Genomic DNA, 18,144 nt, shown 5'->3' with positions numbered 1-18,144 from the left:
AACGAACAACTCATATGTTCTACCCGATTACTCACAAAATGGAATTCTGTTACCAAAACTTTCATAGAGGCCGGGCGCAGTGGCTCACGCCTGTAATCCGAGATCTCTGGGAGGCTCAGGCGGGAGGATCGCTCAAGGTCAGGAGTTCGAAACCAGCCTGAGCAAGAGCGAGACCGCGTCTCTACTAAAAATAGAAAGAAATGAATTGGGCAACTAAAAATATGTAGAAAAAATTAGCCGGGCATGGTGGTGCATGCCTGTAGTTCCAGCTACTTGGGAAGCTGAGGCAGGAGGATTGCTTGAGCCCAGGAGTTTGAGGTTGCTGTGAGCTAGGCTGACGCCACGGCACTCTAGCCAGGGCAACAGAGTGAGACTCTGTGTCAAAACAAAAACAAAAACAAAAGAAACAATTTTCATAGAGCCCTATTATATAAAGCCCTATTATATATATTTATTACCAGAATGAACTGGGGCGGGAGAAGGAAGCAAACACTTTCTTCTTTTTTCATTTGGAAGTGACACATGAAGTAAAAGAACATTTAGGAAATTAACCTAAGCAGAAACTTTAAACTTTAACCCTAGCAGCAACATTAAAAGTCATCTATGGTTCCATGCCCCAAAACAAAATATATTGGTGGGAATGTAAATTAGCATAACCTCTCTGGAAAACAGAATGGCGATTTCTTAAAGAACTAAAAATAGAACTACCATATACAATATTGGTGTATTTCTTTCTAACCAAAAGGATTATCCCTTATATTTGAATCTCACAAATTTTCACCATGACCCAATGTCATGGACAGTTAAGTAACTTGCTCCAGGTCACAGAGCTGGTTAAATGACAGAGCCAGGACATGGACTCAGACACCTTCGAAAGCCCACACTATGCAGTTTGTATTGATTCTAAACTATAGTTACATAGATAGACTTTTGAGGAAAAATATATTTTAATTATGTTTCATTTGTTGTTTTAGATCTTTCACAGTATGATATTTAGTGGTTTACCTAAGTACTTTTCACTATTACACATAATACATAAAAAAGGATGAAAACCATTTAAACTCATAAAAGCCACCATCAGAGCTATCTGAAAACTCATTTCTGGATGCTTCTCAGAATATCTGCCCTAGGGCCTTTTTTTTTTTTTTTTTTTTTTTTTTGGAGACAGAGTTTCACTTTGTTGTCCAGGCTAGAGTGAGTGCCGTGGCGTCAGCCTAACTTACAGCAACCTCAAACTCCTGGGCTCAAGCAATCCTCCTGCCTCAGCCTCCCGAGTAGCTGGGACTACAGGCATGTGCCACCATGCCTGGCTGATTTTTTCTATATGTATTAGTTGGCCAATTAATTTCTTTCTATTTTTAGTAGAGACGATGTCTCACTCTTGCTCAGGCTGGTCTCTAACTCCTGACCTTGAGCAATCTGCCCGCCTCGGCCAACCAGAGTGCTAGGATTACAGGTGTGAGCCACCGCACCCGGCCCCTAGGGCCTTATTGTCCTGAAGGCACCAATGCAGTCTGTCAGTGTCTTACAGTGAGAACTTCTTCACCAGAACACAAATAAACCATGCAAAATGAAAAGCATCCCACTAGAGAGTTTTGTGTCTTGCTGTTCAAAGTGCTAGACACGTTAAGTTTCTCAGTATTGCTATTTCTGGCCCAGAAGGTGACTTCTGAAGTGGTTCTCAGAAGGCATCAAAATCAATGTGTTCCTAAATTCAGGGAAGTGGTAACTAAATCTGGCTCTACAGGTCTTCCTCTAATGAAAAACAACTTCCTTAATTCTGATACCTACCAAGGAAGAACAGTAGTGAACTCATTTAGCAATTCTACTGATTATGGATTTTATAGTAGGAATAATTAGTAAAAATCAGTGGTTTCCTAATTTTTAAGGCTCATCAATTTGTATTTCGGGACATATTTAATCAAGTGAATGGGTGATTATAAAGAACAAATCCTTTGATGACTTAAAATCTAGGCATAGCACCATTAGGAAATTCCTTTACCTATATTAACATATATATGTGTATATATATGGAGAGAGAGAAAGGGGGACAGAGAGAGAGGAAGGAAAGGAAGAGAGAAGAAGAAGAAGAGGAGGAAGAAAGAAGAGTGATATCTTAGTCTGTTTGTGCTGCTATAACAGAATACCTGAGACTGGGTAATTTACGATGAACATAAGTTTATCGGCTCACAGTTCTAGAGGCTGGGAAGTCCAATATCAAGGCACTAGCGGGTTTGGGGATTGTGATTCAAGATGGCGCCTGGAATGCTGTTGTCCTCCAGAGAAGGAGAATGCTTCATCCTTACATGGTGTGAGGTAGAAGGGCAAAAAGAGAAGGAAAAAGGGGGCAAACTAGCCCTTTTGTAAAGGCATTAATCCCACCCAAGAAGGCAGAGCCCTCATGGATTGATTAATCACTTCTTAAAGGGCCCACCTCTTCATACTGTTACAATGACAATGAAATTTCAATATGGGTTTTAGAGGGGACAAACATTCAAACCGTAGCAGGTGAGGAGAGAGATGTAGGGAGGAAGAGAGGGAGGGAAAAAGAGAGAGACTGGTCAGGTGGAACTTTGGCAAAAAAGTTTCCCTCTCCAGGTGGACAGGAGAACTGCTAGTAGAGAAAGAGGTGGGGGAATTTTTGTAGAAGCCTAGGAACCTTCTAGAAGAAAAGGGCAGACTCCAACCTTTCAAAGTTGAACATTGCTAGAACGTCTTCAATGGGCAAGAAAGGGTACCAACGAACGCCAAAAAGGCCAGGGCAAGGCCCAACTGGGGTCTTGACGAGCACCCAGATGATGATGAGGGAAGGCCAGCCCTTCCCTCAGGTGTGCTGAGGCTGGAAGTGGCAGTGGCCCAGGCACTTTGACCTTGCAGGTGTGCTCCATGATGGACTACTGAGTTATGGAGACGGGAGCCCACGTCATGCTCCACTGTGGTCTTTGCCGAAATCAAAGCCCCTGAGGAAGCATCAGGGGGTAGGGCTGGTTTTCTAACATGAAGCACTGAGAGTTATTAATAAAAGGCTGGGGCTTGTGGATTACACTCCCTAGAAGCAGGAGTTTGCTAGGGAAGAAGGCAGTGGTGGAGGGAGAGGCATTGCAGGAACATGGAGAAGCAAGGTGAGAAAAGGAAGCCATAGGCCAGAGAAAGCACAGAATATTCCGAGCTGTGGCCTTCCAAACCCTGGGAGTCATGCAAAGACAAAGAGTTGTCTTCCCAGTCACTCCAGTTTGTCTTCCCAATCACTCCAGTTTGTCTTCCCAGTCAAAAGCATGTCACACTTTTCTCCTCTGGGGATGCGTTGGGACGCCAACAGAGGACAGAGGCAAAGCCAGCTCTGCGGGGGAGGAGAGGAGCCCAGGCACATGGATCACCATTTTCCACCTTGGAAAGCCACTACATCTGAGACTGTCAGAACTCAAACGAGCCTCCGGGGCCTTGTGGCCGCTACACCCTCTCTTTTCCCACCTTCTCGTCCGGCCTCACATCAGTCCTGAGAGACAGCTGACGGAATCCAAGCCCAGAGAGGGGTGTGGTTTACCCAAGGCCTCCCAGGGGCTGAGCGATTCTAGAAGCTAGCCCAGCACCCCGCAGCGGGGTCTTTCTGTAAGGAGAAATCAGCTAAGGGACAACAGCACCTAGACCTCCAAGAGGGTCCTGGCCTGGAGGCCGATTAACTCTATGTGTAAGTCCCATCATTGTTTTCCATTTAATTATGGTTACAACTATCTCTTCTCTTCTCTTCTCTTCTCTTCTCTTCTCTTCTCTTCTCTTCTCTTCTCTTCTCTTCTCTCCTCTCCTCTCCTCTCCTCTCCTCTCCTCTCCTCTCCTCTCTTCCTCTCTCTCTCTCTCTCTCTCTTTCTCTCTCTCCCCCTCTCTCTCTTTCTCTCTTTTTAGAGGCAGAGTCTTGCTGTGTTGCCCGGGCTACAGTGCCATGGCATCAGCCTAGCTCATGGCAACCTGAAACTCCTGGGCTCAAGCAATCCTCCTGCCTCAGCCTCCCAAATAGCTAGGACTGCAGGCATGCGCCACCATGCCCGGCTAATTTTTTTTTCTATATATATTTTTAGATGGCCAATTAATTTCTTTCTATTTTTAGTAGAGACAGGGTCTCACTCTTGCTCAGGCTGGTTTCAAACTCCTGACCTTGAGCGATCCTCCCACCTCGGCCTCCCAGAGTGCTAGAATTACAGGCGTGAGCCACCGTGCCTAGCATCACAGCTATTTCTTGGATGTATAATACTATAAGAATTTTTAATAGCAAGAACTACAGGGTATTAGCTATAAATGTAACTGTGGGGACAGGGCACATCCGTGGGCCGGAATGGCAGTCTGATGGCTTCCTGGACAACGCACGACACATTTCTCATGGGCAGCAGAGTGTCTGCGTGGGCCAAGGCGGTGGTCTGTGAGCTCTTGCATTACAGTGCCTGAATTCTCTGCATTTGGTAGTGAGTGGCTAGACATTGAACGTAAGTGGCCTTGCCATTGTAAGCACCATTCTGTATATACTTAGAAGCAACTTCGGCCAGGAACAAGGACCCCTTGTCCTTTGTAGGCCACAGGCCAGCAACTGTGCCCGACTGAGTCAGGGAAGGCTTTGCCCCAGGCCTCGGGGCATGCTACAGGCACTTGCAAGTCTTGGGCAACTTCAGTGGTGTCGGAGAGAAGATTTCAGGAGAATGATCGGGGGGGTTTGTTGAAATTCACTGGGACTGTATGTGGGGAGATTGATGAAATACAGGTTCCGAGAGCATGAGCCGGTCATTTGGGGCGAGCATGGCCCTGAACTCTTGAGAAAATGTTCCGCATCTTTATTAAGGAATTGTAGATCATAGAAGAGTTAGAGTTTAAAAAAAAAATCTCCCTAGAAGATTGTGTTTGTAGGTGACTTTTGAGAAAATGAACTAGCACCCCCTTCTCCCATGATCATGTCTTTACTCACTGGGTAACACATGGGCCCCTAAAGCAAAGAGGCTTGTGTGTGTATTTTCCAGGGAGCTCCAGGAGGAAGGGCAATCTTTCAGGAGCTGCCAACAGTAGTCAGTCCGGAAGACACTGCCCCAACGTGAGAGGTCACTTCAATGGTCACTATGGCCTCCAAGCTCAGATTGTATCAAGTCTTAAAACGAAGGGCATGGGGCCAGGCGTGGTGGTGGCTTAGCCTGTAATCCTTTGACAGGCCGGGGCAGGAGGATTGCTTGAGGCTGGGAGTTTGAGACCAGCCTGGGCAGGATAGCAAGACCCCATCTCTATGAAAAATCAAAAGAATTAGCCGAATACAGTGGTGCGTGCTGGTAGTCCCCACTACTCAGAAGGCTGGACAGGAGGATTGCTTGAGCCCAGGAGTTGGAGGCTGCAATGAGCTATGATCACACCGCTGTACTCCAGCCTGGACAGCAGAGCAAGACCCTGCCTTAAAAAAAAAGTGGCGGGGGATGGGGGCACCACTTACAATGATTTGTTTAGCAAAATTGATCCTTAGCTCCTGAGAAACAAAAGAGGTCCATGCCATAGCGTGCATGCTACCATCTCTGGCTCACTGTGCATTACCCCCAAAACTCACACCCCCATGCGGGTCTGGTTGTCCTTCAGGGTGGTCTCACCGCCTCAGTGTCAGACTATGAACTTTGACCTGTGTCTTGCAGCCGTCTAACATTTTCCCCACGCCCTCTTCCTTCACTCCGAGGGAACTCGCTCTTGGCTCCCATCTCAACCCCTGTCCCCAAGGCTCTTTTCCCCAGAAGAGGGGCCCTGTCTTGTTATCTATTCGGCATTCTCCAGTCGTAATCTTGTGGTCCCCTTCCTCTTCAAAGGCACCCCCAGTCCTCTTTCCCTTGGTTCGTGTCCTTCCAACCTGCCTGTCCGCATGTCTGGGCCAACCCCTCTGTCCGGGTTCTTTGTTTCTGAGCTGATACTCATTGCTACAAAAGATGGGGCATGCTGGTGAAATATGCAGGCTTCCAGCCCTATCTTTTTTCTTTTTCTTTTTTTTTTTGAGACAGAGTCTCGCTTTGTTGCCCAGGCTAGAGTGAGTGCCGTGGCGTCAGCCTAGCTCACAGCAACCTCAAACTCCTGGGCTCGAGCAATCCTCCTGCCTCAGCCTCCTGAGTAGCTGGGACTACAGGCATGCGCCACCATGCCCGGCTCATTTTTTTTATATATATATATATTAGTTGGCCAATTAATTTCTTTCTATTTATAGTAGAGACGGGTCTCGCTCTTGTTCAGGCCGGTTTCGAACTCCTGACCTCGAGCAATCCGCCCGCCTCGGCCTCCCAGAGAGCTAGGGTGACAGGCGTGAGCCGCCGCGCCCGGCAGCCCTATCTTTTTGTAAGTTGTAGACTCAGCCCTTTCGATCTCTCCCACTCCTGATCATTTTCGATTTTATTCTAGTCATTGGTCATCTCATAATTGCTCAACATTCTGTACGACTTCCCTTGGAAAAGAAGCCATCCATTTAAACCCTTCCTTCCTCTGTGTCAGCCTCAAAACCTCTCCAGGGCATCACCCTTTCCTTTTGTCCCTTCCCTCCTGTCCCAGATGAATAAGCCTCACCACGCTTGCTACTACACCTGTCTCCTACTACTCCTGCTCATTTACTCATTGTTCCTTCGGCTGAAAAGGGATGGGGGCGCAACAGCGAGCCAGACCACTAAGACCTCCTTGCTCAAAGAGCCTACCACCTAGCAGAGAAGAAAATCGGCGACGAGGACTATAAAAGTCCTTTCTTTCTGCTCTGGGACTTCCCTCCATCAGTTCATTACTCTTGGCCTCAACCCATCCATTTCTCTCTTTTTAGCATTCCTCAATCCTGTCTCCCTCGTAAGCACTCACTCCTTCTCTTGGCTGTCAGATTACTTATGAGATCAGTCGGCTTGGCCAGCTGGTATCTGCTCTGCTCCTGTTGAGCTCCCAAAGCTTCCCTTTGAGAAGTAGCGAACAGGAGTGAACAATGTTGGTACTCTGCCCAAATCCACTCTTGGCCCTCTCAGCTGTTCCTACATGACATGGGGGTGATCCTGCAATCCCAATTTCTGCAGCCAACTCCAGAATCTCTTCCCAGGCTACCAGAGTTTTACCCACAAGCACAAGAAGCATGCAAAACTTCTCTTTCCCAAGTGAGAGAGACCCCTTCCTTATCACTAGCCCCAAGACACTCTTGGAGCAGTTGCCTTCTTTGATTCAGTAATGTTCAAGGGTCAACACTGTTGCCCCATGGGTGCCCTCCTGAACCTGGGCTCTGAGGAGCTTACCTACCTGGTTTCCTCCGCCAACCCCTGAAATGGTACTGGGCACAAATACAACAAACACACACGTGCAATTTTCCTAGAAAGACCAACTGCTCTCTGTCCTCAATCCAAGCCATCTCGTTCTGTCCCTTGGCTTCAACCTCCCTTCTATTCAGATAACCCCCAGACCTATTCTCAAACACTCTCCTGAGGCCCAGATCCCTGTGGCCAAATACTTTCAGGAAATCTCCCGGTGGAGACCTCACAGGTATCTCAAACTCAACCGGCACCTTTGCCTCAAGCCCGTTCCCCCTCCCGTGTTCCCTATTTCAGTGGATGACGCTGCTGACTATGCGTCCAGTTGCCCAAACCTGGAAAACTGGGACTCATACTTGCTTCCTCTCCCTCTCCTACATGCCCCCCCCAATATCTAACTAATCACCAAATCCCCCTGACTCTGTGGTCTAAAGTAGCTGTGAAATCCAGACCTTCATTTCATCCAGACCTCAGCACCTCCACCTGGGCACAGAGGTGGGCTGCCTCAGGAGCTGAGAGCACAGCTTCTAGAACCAGACTGCTTGGTTTGCCCTCTTGGTCTATTCCCCATTCGTGTGTCTTTTATGCAGTTACTTACCTCGCTGTGCCTCAGATTTTATCTTTAAAACAAGGGGCCGGGCGCGGTGGTTCACGCCTGTAATCCTAGCACTCTGGGAGGCCGAGGCGGGCGGACTGCTCGAGGTCAGGAGTTCGAAACCAGCCTGAGCAAGAGCGAGACCCTGTCTCTACTATAAATAGAAAGAAATTAATTGGCCAACTAATATATAGAGAAAAAATTAGCCGGGCATGGTGGCCCATGCCTGTAGTCCCAGCTACTCGGGAGGCTGAGGCAGGAGGATTGCTTGAGCCCAGGAGTTTGAGGTTGCTGTGAGCTAGGCTGATGCCACCGCACCACTCTAGCCTGGGCAATAAAACGAGACTCTGTCTCAAAAAATAAAATAAAATAAAATAAAACAAAACAAAACAAGGGGCATAATAATACCTTAATTATTTTTGTGAATAGTGTCTATATAGTTATGAAAATTAAAAGACTGACTCTGTATTGAAGGCTTAGCAGGGCACCTGGCCCTCAGTAAGTGTTACAGGTTTGCTAATACTCTAAGGCCAAATACCACCCTTTATCTCCTAGATCACGATCCTAGATCCTAGATCCTAGATCCTAGATACAGCCTCTTGTCTGTATCTGGTTGGCAGAATCATCACTCTGAAAGGAAATTCATTACCATTTCACCTTTCCGTGGATTCTCCCCATTCTTAAGGTCACGTCTAAACTCTTTAAAATCGCTGTCTCCTAGTTGCTTTCTCACTTTCTTTTTCATCACTGGCTCACCCACGTCCTGCCTGCCAGTCATATTTAGCTCTTTCTGGCTTCCCAACAATTGGTGCTTTGTCCCTCCTCTGGCCTTTGGCCCATGTTGTTCTTTCCGCCTTTTCCTCAGGTGACCTACTCACAATGAGCCTCTCTTCCTTTGCTACCCAGTGGCTCGTCATTTTCCAGACAGTGTTTCTCGGGGTTGCACCCCAAAGCCTGGTAAGTGAGCATTTTATACTTAACATTGTTTAGAATCAGAGCAGTAATATTGTTTTAGATAATGTCTCCTCTACACAGGCCTATAGTTGGGTTTTCAAAATTCAATCTTGACAATTTTGCTTTGTAACTGGAGAATTTAGTCCACTTACATATAATATAATCACGGATATTTGGGGTTTAAGCCTGCCATCTCGCATTGTGCTTTTTTCATTTGTTTCATCTTTCCTATGTTTCTTTCTCTTTCCTTTTCTCACTTTTCTTTTTGGTCGATGAAACATTTGTCTCTCCCAGTTTGGATGACTTATGGTGCGTGTCTATTCCTTTTATGGTTTGCCTGAGAGATGAAAACATGCGTTATTTATCAAAGTCTAAATTTAACAAAACCTCACAGACAATATAAGGCATCTTTCTTTACTTGCTCCTGACGTATAGGTTATTTTTGCCTGGTATTGTAAGTTAAACTAATCTTATTAAAACTTTGTAGTGCTTAGTAACGACTTCCAGGTTGTCAACACCAAAAATGTGTATCCCACCTCTGATTGCCTACTTTCCTTGGTCAAAGTGGTTCTTTTGTTGCATTTTATATTATTTAATCAAGAAGGAACTACTTCCACACAAAGTCAGAGGAATCTAGTGACTCATCCAGTTGATTCTTCTGCAAATTTACGATGGCTCCGGGCCAGTATTTCTACAAACAGCCTCTGAGAAAAGAACACATGGACTTCCCATCTTCTGTGAACTTTCTTCTCTATTTAAGCAAGTCTTTCTGTCCCTCCTTGTCCCAGCACTGCACTGTAAGATCTGCAGGCTGAGGGGTCAGGCTGGGCTCCCAATAACAGTTTTGAGATTCACAACTGAGACTGTGAGGTCAACTGCAACCTTAAAGATGAAGGATTAATCCTTGGGATTAAAGGAGCTCTTAAGAATATAACCTTTTTGAATGACAGGGCTTTGTGTATTCTTCTTCTCTTTTCTGAATATTGGAAGCTTGCAAAATTGGAAGTTTGGCACAGTTGTGAAGCCTTTCTGAGGGTCCCTAATTCTTTCTTAATATTTAAAAGAGCACAACTTTATATATATCTAGAAAGGTAAGACATTTCTATTTTCAAAACAAATATCCCCCACCCCAGTTGTCAAACAACTATTGAGTGTTTTCTGCTTATTTACCTGCAGGGTTGTTGAGTTGCTAGAGTTTAGAACTGTTGCATCTTTTAGTATATTAGCTAAAAGTCCTGTTAAGAACTTACTGGAAGCTGAATATGAATGAACAGAGGAGGGGGGTGACTCCTTATCTTGGATAACATCTGTTATGTTTCTTCTAACCCATTTTTCTTCTTTGTCGTCTTCTTCTACTATTTCTTTTCCTCTTCTCCTGCCTTTTCCTCTTTCCTTCTTCTTTTTTTTTTTCAGCAGAGGTGGGAGCAGTCAATAGAGTCACCACTTCGAAAAAGAAAGCTAGTCACACTTCTCTGTGTGCACAAGGCTGGTTGGAGGTTTTACACCCAAAGAGGAAGTGAGTGCTGTTGAGCCTTTAACAGATTTCCGAGAGGATCAATTTCATATCGTCCCCTCACAGTATGGAGGGAAGAGACCAAGCTGGAAGAACCAGGTAGGCTACTCCTTGCACAAACTGGCTCTTCCCCCACAGCAGGCTCTCTACCCTGCCTTCATAAGCCTACCGTTTTAGACTGGAAGAGGCTTCTGCCCTTAGCCTAATTTGCTGGTCATTGGCACTAATGCAAGGTACACCAGTCTCCCTTTATTTCAGGTCTGAAAATAGGTGAGTACAGCATGATGAAATACTTTGAGAGAGAGAGAAAGAGAGAGAGAGAGAGACCACATTCTCATAACTTTTATTACGGTCTATTGTTATTATTGGTCTATTTTATTATTGTTGCTGTTATTCTCTTACTGTGCCTCATTTTTAAGTTAAACTTTATCACAGGTAATATATGTCAAGGAAAAACACAGTCTACGTAGAGTTCAGTACGATCTGCAGTTTTGGGCATCCACTGAGGGTCTTGGAATGTAGTCCCCCCCGGGATAAGGGGGGACTACCGTCTTGTGAATGGCACCATGTACTTCCTATGTGAAATGGTATCCACTTGGGGATGCTTTTAAAGTGAAATTGTAAATGTTGGCTGAAGCACTTGTGTGCATTAAGAGAGGTACAGGCAAGGTTCTACTTATATATCAAAGCGAAGAAGAGTTTCTAGTCCTGACTGTCTTAATCCAGAACATCTCAGGTAAGTTCTCCACCTGTTACTCAGTGGCCTGCCTGCATGGTGATGCTGACAGTATGGGAAAAGGGTTAAGCAGGGAAGTAGCTTTTAAGACTAATGGGATTTGTCTTCTAATTCCTAATTTGTCACTAACCGGCCAAGCGACTTTATGTCCCTGAGCCTCAGTTTCATCAACCGTGAAATAAGCAATAATAGACAACACTTCCTCTTCCTTGGTGTGTGCCTAAAACTAAGCTGAGAGTTTCTGATGCTCTTAATCATCACAACTACCTTGAGGGAAGACTATTACGACTGTCCTCATTTTACAGATAAGGACACTGGGAATTTAAAGCCCTTGCGTAATTCTCCTAATGCCACATAGTAAGGGGCGTAACCCGACCTCCTTGTTTCCATGGCCTTTGGCCATCAGGCTGCAAGAGTGGACTAAATGATTTCTCTGGTCACTCTCAGTGCTCAAGGTTTAGAATTCTAGTATTTAGCTCAAATGTGAAGAAGGAAGAGATACAAGAAGGCAAGTGCAGGTTTTAATTGATCTTGTATTCTTTCCCTAAGACGAAGCGAGGAAGTTGGCCAGGTGGTAGAGAAAGGCAAGAACCTCATGGTGGCTGCCGTTCTACTAGCTGTCCAAGCTTGCAGGCAATAGGCACTTCCCCTCCCCCCTCCTCTCCCCCATCATGAGATCCTGGCCACGTGTGAGCGTCCCATTGGAATGGGTTCAAGGACCCCCCCAAGACTGACGCTCACATAAAAAAGTGAAAGATAAGCAGCTCCTATCCTAGCCACCAACCCTAAGGAAAATGATTATCTTGAAACACAGGATCAAAGGTTCTGGACCGAATTTTGGACTCATGCTTCTGTGCTCTTGACCCTGCAAATTGCACAGGCTCTAGGCATGGCAAAACCCACCCTTATTGTTGCCCTAGCACATTTCTTTGTTTATTAAAACGGAGGCAATTTAAATAGATTGAAGCAGGCCTTTTTGACTCTAAAAATATGGCATTATCTGAAATTCAGGTAATAGTTCTAGACTTTTCAATAGCCCGAAAAAATGAGGTACAGAAAGTCACCCGTTATGTTATGTAGTTTATCACGTCAGTCTCGATGGACCGAGTTTGCACTCCTTGAGAAAATGACTGTAGCATTTCTCAAGAAGATGGTGGAGATCTATGAAATACTCATTTAGGGATGACCCATCATCAATGAATTTGTTGAAGATGGGGTTGGTTAGTGGGAACGCAGGTTCAAGTACAAATTTTTTTTTCAAAGTACAATTTTTCAAAAAAAAAAAAGAAAATTGAGTTCTTTTTGCTTTTATTTTTTTAAGCTAGCAGTTATTAAACTAAGTGCCCAAATAAAGAGCAAGGAGTTTTTCTTCAAAAATTATCTCTCCCCTCCAAAATTTTCATTTCTACCTAAGTGTCTCATTTTATGAGTGTTCTCTCAATTGTTTTATTATGAAGAACAAAGTCCTCTGTACAGAACACAAGTTCACCTGAAAAGATCTCAGTTGGTGTTAGTTTTGGATGCTTACAGGGAACTGAAAAAACTCATACTTAAAAAAAAAAAGAGAGAGACAGGCAAAACAGACTTAATCATTATACTAGGGTTTATATCTCACATTTGGGAAGATTATATGTATTTGGAAGGAATTTATTGATCCACATCGAAACTTTAGAGGAAGGGTTTAAATCGTGGAGAACACAAATGAAAACATCTAGGATGACTTTTTAAAAAATAACTTTTCCTCCTGCTAGCATATTGGGCACTTGGATCTTGGGATAACATTTCCCATGACACTATATGCAGATTTAAGTGTTTATCGAACACTCAGAAGGAAGTGAAAATAATATGCTCTGGAAAACTTTTAGATGACCTGAAAAGTGGCTCTGTAATAATGAAGACACTGAGATTGAACTGTTTGGATAAAACTATTTCCCCAATTGTGAAAAGGGTAATTTCTAAATTAACATTTATGTCATTTTCAATGTGCATATAAAATGAACTTACTAAATGTAATATAGAGATATTTGACTATTTCACCAATACCCCTAAAAGTTTACACATTCAAATTGTCAACACAGACCATAAAAACCTTTTTTGCCCTTTCTAATTGGAAAAATTGGCAATCACTTTATCTTTGAACGTATATTCTTTATAATTAATAAAGGTTTTTACCCAACTCAGTATGGAGAACTTAATCGATATATGTAATGTTAAATATATTTTTCTTCCTAGGAATGAAAAAGTGCTCAACTGCTTATACGAAAATCCTGATGCCATTTTTAAGCTCATTTGCTTTCCCTGGGCAGGAGGTGGCTCTATGTATTTTGCCAAATGGGGCCAACAGATTCATGAGTCACTGGAAGGTACGTGATAAAATATTTTTATTGCCATCTAAGCAATTTATAAGGTCAGATGACAACGCACTCATAGGAATTTGAAGCTTGGTAAAGATTTCTCTTATTAGCTGTCACATCTCCTCCGCCTGTGACAGTTTCTCAGACTATCCTTGGTTTGGATGACCATTTGGAGTAGTTCAGGTCAGATATTTTGCACAATGTCTCTCCATTTGGATTTTCCTGATGTTTTTCTCACAGTTACATTAGGGTTTGGGGAAGACGACCACAGAGGTGAAGTGCCACTCTCATCCCTGTAGATCAGGGGCATATGCCATAAACATGACTTGTCACCAATAAGGATAAGCTTGGTCACCTGCCCAAAGTAGTGCTTGTAGGGTCTCTCTTTCCCATGTTCTGCTTCTTTGGAAGCAAGTTGCCCAAGGGTCAGGAAGTTAAGCTCCACATAATTTATTTGGAAATACTACTTTAAATATTTTTAAGAAAACAAAAGTTCATTTGAAACTCTTCATGTATCCTTTCGAATTCCTCTCCTTTCTTTCTTCCTTCCTTCCTTCCTTCCTTCCTTCCTTCCTTCCTTCCTTCCTTCCTTCCTCCCTTCCTCCCTTCCTCCCTTCCTCCCTTCCTCCCTTCCCTTCCTCCCTTCCTTTCGTCCCTCCCTTCCCTTCCTTCCTTCCTTCCCTCCCTTCTTCCCCCCTCCCTCCTTCCCTCTTTCCTTCCTTTTTGAGGTATCAATTTTAAATAACAAGATTCAGAAAATACGAGTAAGTATAGAGTTTCTTCAAGCCCAAAGCTTGAGGATGGCCACTTGAGAGCAAAGATTCAAGTTGCCCTGAAAACACACTCTGATTAGCAGCAGTTACAAGTGGGTTTTTAAGGGAGAAAGAAGAGGCAGTGCCTAAGTTGTTCACCAGGAATTTATATTACAACAACATAAGCTATGGATTGGCCATCCATTGCTCTTTGTACCACTAATTCCAGGAATGTGAAGAAAATAAATGGATCAGGAGCAAAATGCCTTTAAACACCAGCCTGGGGGTGGGGTACTGAAGTCCCACACTCATGTCTCTCTGGGCCTCACATAGCTCAGACCGCTGTGAGCTATTTTTCTTTTCTCAAAGGTGACCTACCTTTCTTTTTTTTTTTTTTTTTTTTTTTTTTTTTTTTTTTTGAGACAGAGTCTCTCTTTGTTGCCCAGGCTAGAGTGAGTGCCATGGCGTCAGCCTAGCTCACAGCAACCTCAAACTCCTGGGCTCAAGCAATCCTTCTGCCTCAGCCTCCCGAGTAGCTGGGACTACAGGCATGCACCACCATGCCCGGCTAATTTTATATATATATATATATTAGTTGGCCAATTAATTTCTTTCTATTTATAGTAGAGACGGGGTCTTGCTCTTGCTCAGGCTGGTTTCGAACTCCTGACCTTGAGCAATCCGCCAGCCTCGGCCTCCCAGAGTGCTAGGATTACAGGCTTGAGCCACCGCGCCCGGCCTGACCTACCTTTCTTTGCTTAAATTTTGCAGGTTACCTAAGATAATAAAACACATGGGAGAGGGGTTCTTTGCCATCATAAAACCGTGACTTGTCCAAAGTCACATGTACTCATTCTGGCAAGCTAGAAAGTCTTGCAAAATCATATTGACTTGTTGGCCAGAGGTTGAACTAATAGGCACTATGGACTTAAAGAAATCAAAGTTGGTTTTATTCTGAGCCACCTTTCAGAGCCATAACCCAGAAACGTACTGGTGCACAAGTCCTAGCAATGGCCTACATGACACTCAGCGTCTGTGCCCTCTGTCCCATAGAAAATAAGAAAAGGGGACAGTGGAGCAAAGGTGACATTCTCACAGTTCTGACTGGCGCCCAGTGGCTACCAAACAAATACGTGGTCAGCGTCTACAGGGTAAAAAGGTAACCCATGTGTAGGCATCTTAAGGTCTGGAGAGGGGTGACTGGTTTTATCCTTTGTGCTTCCCATGATAGGGGCAGTTCTAATGAGTACACGTCACTGAAATGTGTCGCAGCCCACAGCCTTCCAGGTGAGAGTTTAACTCTAGATCACAGGTCTAGGTTTTATGAGTCGTATGGCCAAACTAAAGCCATCTTGAACCGCTTTTGGAAATTTTTCTTTCAAATTTTCCTTTTTCTGACAATATACCCTTAGACACACACACCTATTATCTGGTATAAAATCAGTGAACTTAATTCTATTTCTCTTTTCTTCCATCCCAATAAAAAAGTTATTTCTACTCTATCAGATCATATAACCATCATCCTTACGTGTTGAAATCTTAACACCAGTCCTTTGCCATACTTTCTCTAATCATCTCCTGTTTGGAAGAAGTTCATCTTCTAGTACAGAGATGGGCAAACTTTTTCTGCAAAGGGACAAACAGCAAATATTTTCAGATACGTGGGCCATCCGGTCCTTGTTGCAATGATTCAGCTTTGCCATGGCCTCCCAAAAGCAGACACATACAAAATGAACGTTGGCTGTGTCCCAATAAAACTTTATTTACAAAAACAGGCAGCAGTTGGCTTTGAGTTGGAGATTCCTGTTTTAGCAGATGGCTTAAGCAGGCTCACGATTACAATATATCCAAATCTCTGTATCTCTAGGGAACTTTGATACTGGAGATAAATGATTGAAGCATATACTTCCTTGAGATCCTTAAAATTTTTTGCTTTGCTGTTGTATTGCTTCATATTTTGTTCTCAAATAGTCTAATACCATCCTGATTTGCTTTCCTTTATAAATAACTTGGTAATTTGTCTGAAGGGCTTTTATTTTTCTTCAGATCCTCTAATATTTTAATTCAACTACTATGGGTCACTTTTCTCAAGCACATAGTGGGTTCTTTCAGTATGTAATTCTGATCTTATTTTATTTCGGAGAAGTTCGAATAAATTAGTTTCAGATTTTCATTCTTGGCTGGGCGCGGTGGCTCACACCTGTAATCCTCGCACTCTGGGAGGCTAAGATAGGAGGATAGCTTGAGCTCAGGAGTTCGAGACCAGCCTGGGCAAGAGTGAGACCCTGTCTCTAAAATAAAAAATAAAAACACATCAAAAATAAATCATATCAGATATCTTTAAAACTAAAAAGAAGACCAGATTTTCATTCTTTCCCAGTGTTTTATTTTGTTTAGCTTTCCTGGGGGTTTCCATTTGTTCCTATGCCAGACTATGACTTTCTTTTGTAATATTTCCCCTATTTCTTTATTTAGCTTTGCTTTCCTTGTCCTCATTCTTGTCCTCTGTATCCACTCAAATACAGCACTTTGCACTGGTCATGTCATGAACGACTTTGTTGAGTCCTTTTTGAAATAATTTTTGTCCCTTTGTTTAATTTCTTCCTGGTCTTTTGTCAGCTCTTTGTGCAATCGTCTCTCTCTAGGCAGAATTCTAAATTTCTGAGTCATAGTATTCTTTCATTTCTGCCATCTGTTTGATTTAATGTCTTCCATGCTGGAGTGTCGTGTTGTTTTCTTCTGCTTTGCGAGTTTTTTTTTTAAACAAGTATTTTCATCAGCTGAAAACGTTTGATTTATACTTTCTGTATTTGCACGTTACATTCATTTCTGTGTATGATGAGATGCCTCCGAGTCCCTGATGGGCAATGACAGGTGGTTCCACTGGCGGGAGGTGGCTGGTTGCTACCTAAGGTTTTTTTAGCTCAAGAGTGCCCTCTTCTGTTGCTATAGTGAATTGCAGTTTTTAAAAAAGATAAATGGCACCTTGTTGGTATTGGGTGGAAGTTCTGTCATCTGACGTTTTCTGATGTTTTTCTGTTTCCGTGGGACACTTCTTTAGACCCTTCCTTCTCCATTTCTGCCCTCAGGACTCCAGGGGACATTTTCCTTCCTCAAGGTACCTCTGTGTCCCTGGAAATGGTCCCTTCCCAGCACTCTACCTCTCTCTTCCTCACGTCCTCTGTGTGTCCCTTCCCTGCCACTCTCTAGTAGCCTGTCCTCTGATCCGGGACTCAAACAAAACAGTCCATTCATTGGAAGAAGAGAGACCTCAAATCTGTGTATAAATGTATTTTTAGAAATTATTGGGAGCACTTTTTTTGTTGTTTTTGTTTTTTGTGTTTTTTTTCTTTTTGAGACAGAGTCTCACTTTGTTGTCCAGGCTAGAGTGCCGTGGCGTCAGCCTAGCTCACAGCAACCTCAAACTCCTGGGCTCAAGCAATCCTCCTGCCTCAGCCTCCTGAGTAGCTGGGACTACAGGCATTCGCCACCATGCCCGGCTAATTTTTTGTATATATTAGTTGGCCAATTAATTTCTTTCTATTTATAGTAGAGACGGGGTCTCACTCTTGCTCAGGCTGGTTTCGAACTCCTGACCTCGAGCAATCTGCCCGCCTCGGCCTCCCAGAGAGCTAGGATTACAGGCGTGAGCCACCGCGCCCAGCCAAGGGGAAGAATATTTAATCATTCATCATTAAATATGATATTAGCTATGGGATGTTTATAGATGCCTTCTGTCAGCTGAATAGGTTCCCTTCTATTGCTACTCAGGAGGCTGAGGCAGGAGGATTGCTGGATCCCAGGAGTTTGAGGTTGCTGTGAGCTAGGCTGATGCCACAACACCCTAGCCTGGGCAACAGAGTGAGATTCTGTCTCAAAAAAAAAAAAAAAAAAAAAAGAAGTTTAAAACCATGAGTGACCAGTGAATGTTGTGAAATACTTTCCCTGCATCTATCCTTGATAAACCCT

At 43.8% G+C, this 18,144-nt stretch overlaps 1 protein-coding gene across 3 annotated transcripts in view; it reads left to right on the top strand.

Moving 5' to 3' along the window:
- OLAH (oleoyl-ACP hydrolase) overlaps positions 1-18,144 on the top strand; it is a 50,270-nt gene that overhangs the window by 19,422 nt on the left and 12,704 nt on the right. Inside the window, exons 2-4 of one of the 3 annotated variants that reach the window (XM_012737992.3) lie at positions 8,732-8,823; positions 10,237-10,432; positions 13,302-13,432. In XM_012737992.3, the coding sequence (XP_012593446.1) occupies positions 10,401-10,432; positions 13,302-13,432 (163 nt within the window). In that variant the 5' untranslated portion in view covers positions 8,732-8,823; positions 10,237-10,400. The remainder of the gene's footprint in view (positions 1-8,731; positions 8,824-10,236; positions 10,433-13,301; positions 13,433-18,144) is intronic. The other 2 variants (XM_075997543.1, XM_012737991.3) reach the window with 2 other exon arrangements.

Source organism: Microcebus murinus, chromosome 25 (assembly GCF_040939455.1).
Source record: "Microcebus murinus isolate Inina chromosome 25, M.murinus_Inina_mat1.0, whole genome shotgun sequence".
NCBI lineage: Eukaryota > Metazoa > Chordata > Mammalia > Primates > Cheirogaleidae > Microcebus > Microcebus murinus.
This window is presented reverse-complemented; position numbering and strand designations above follow the sequence as displayed.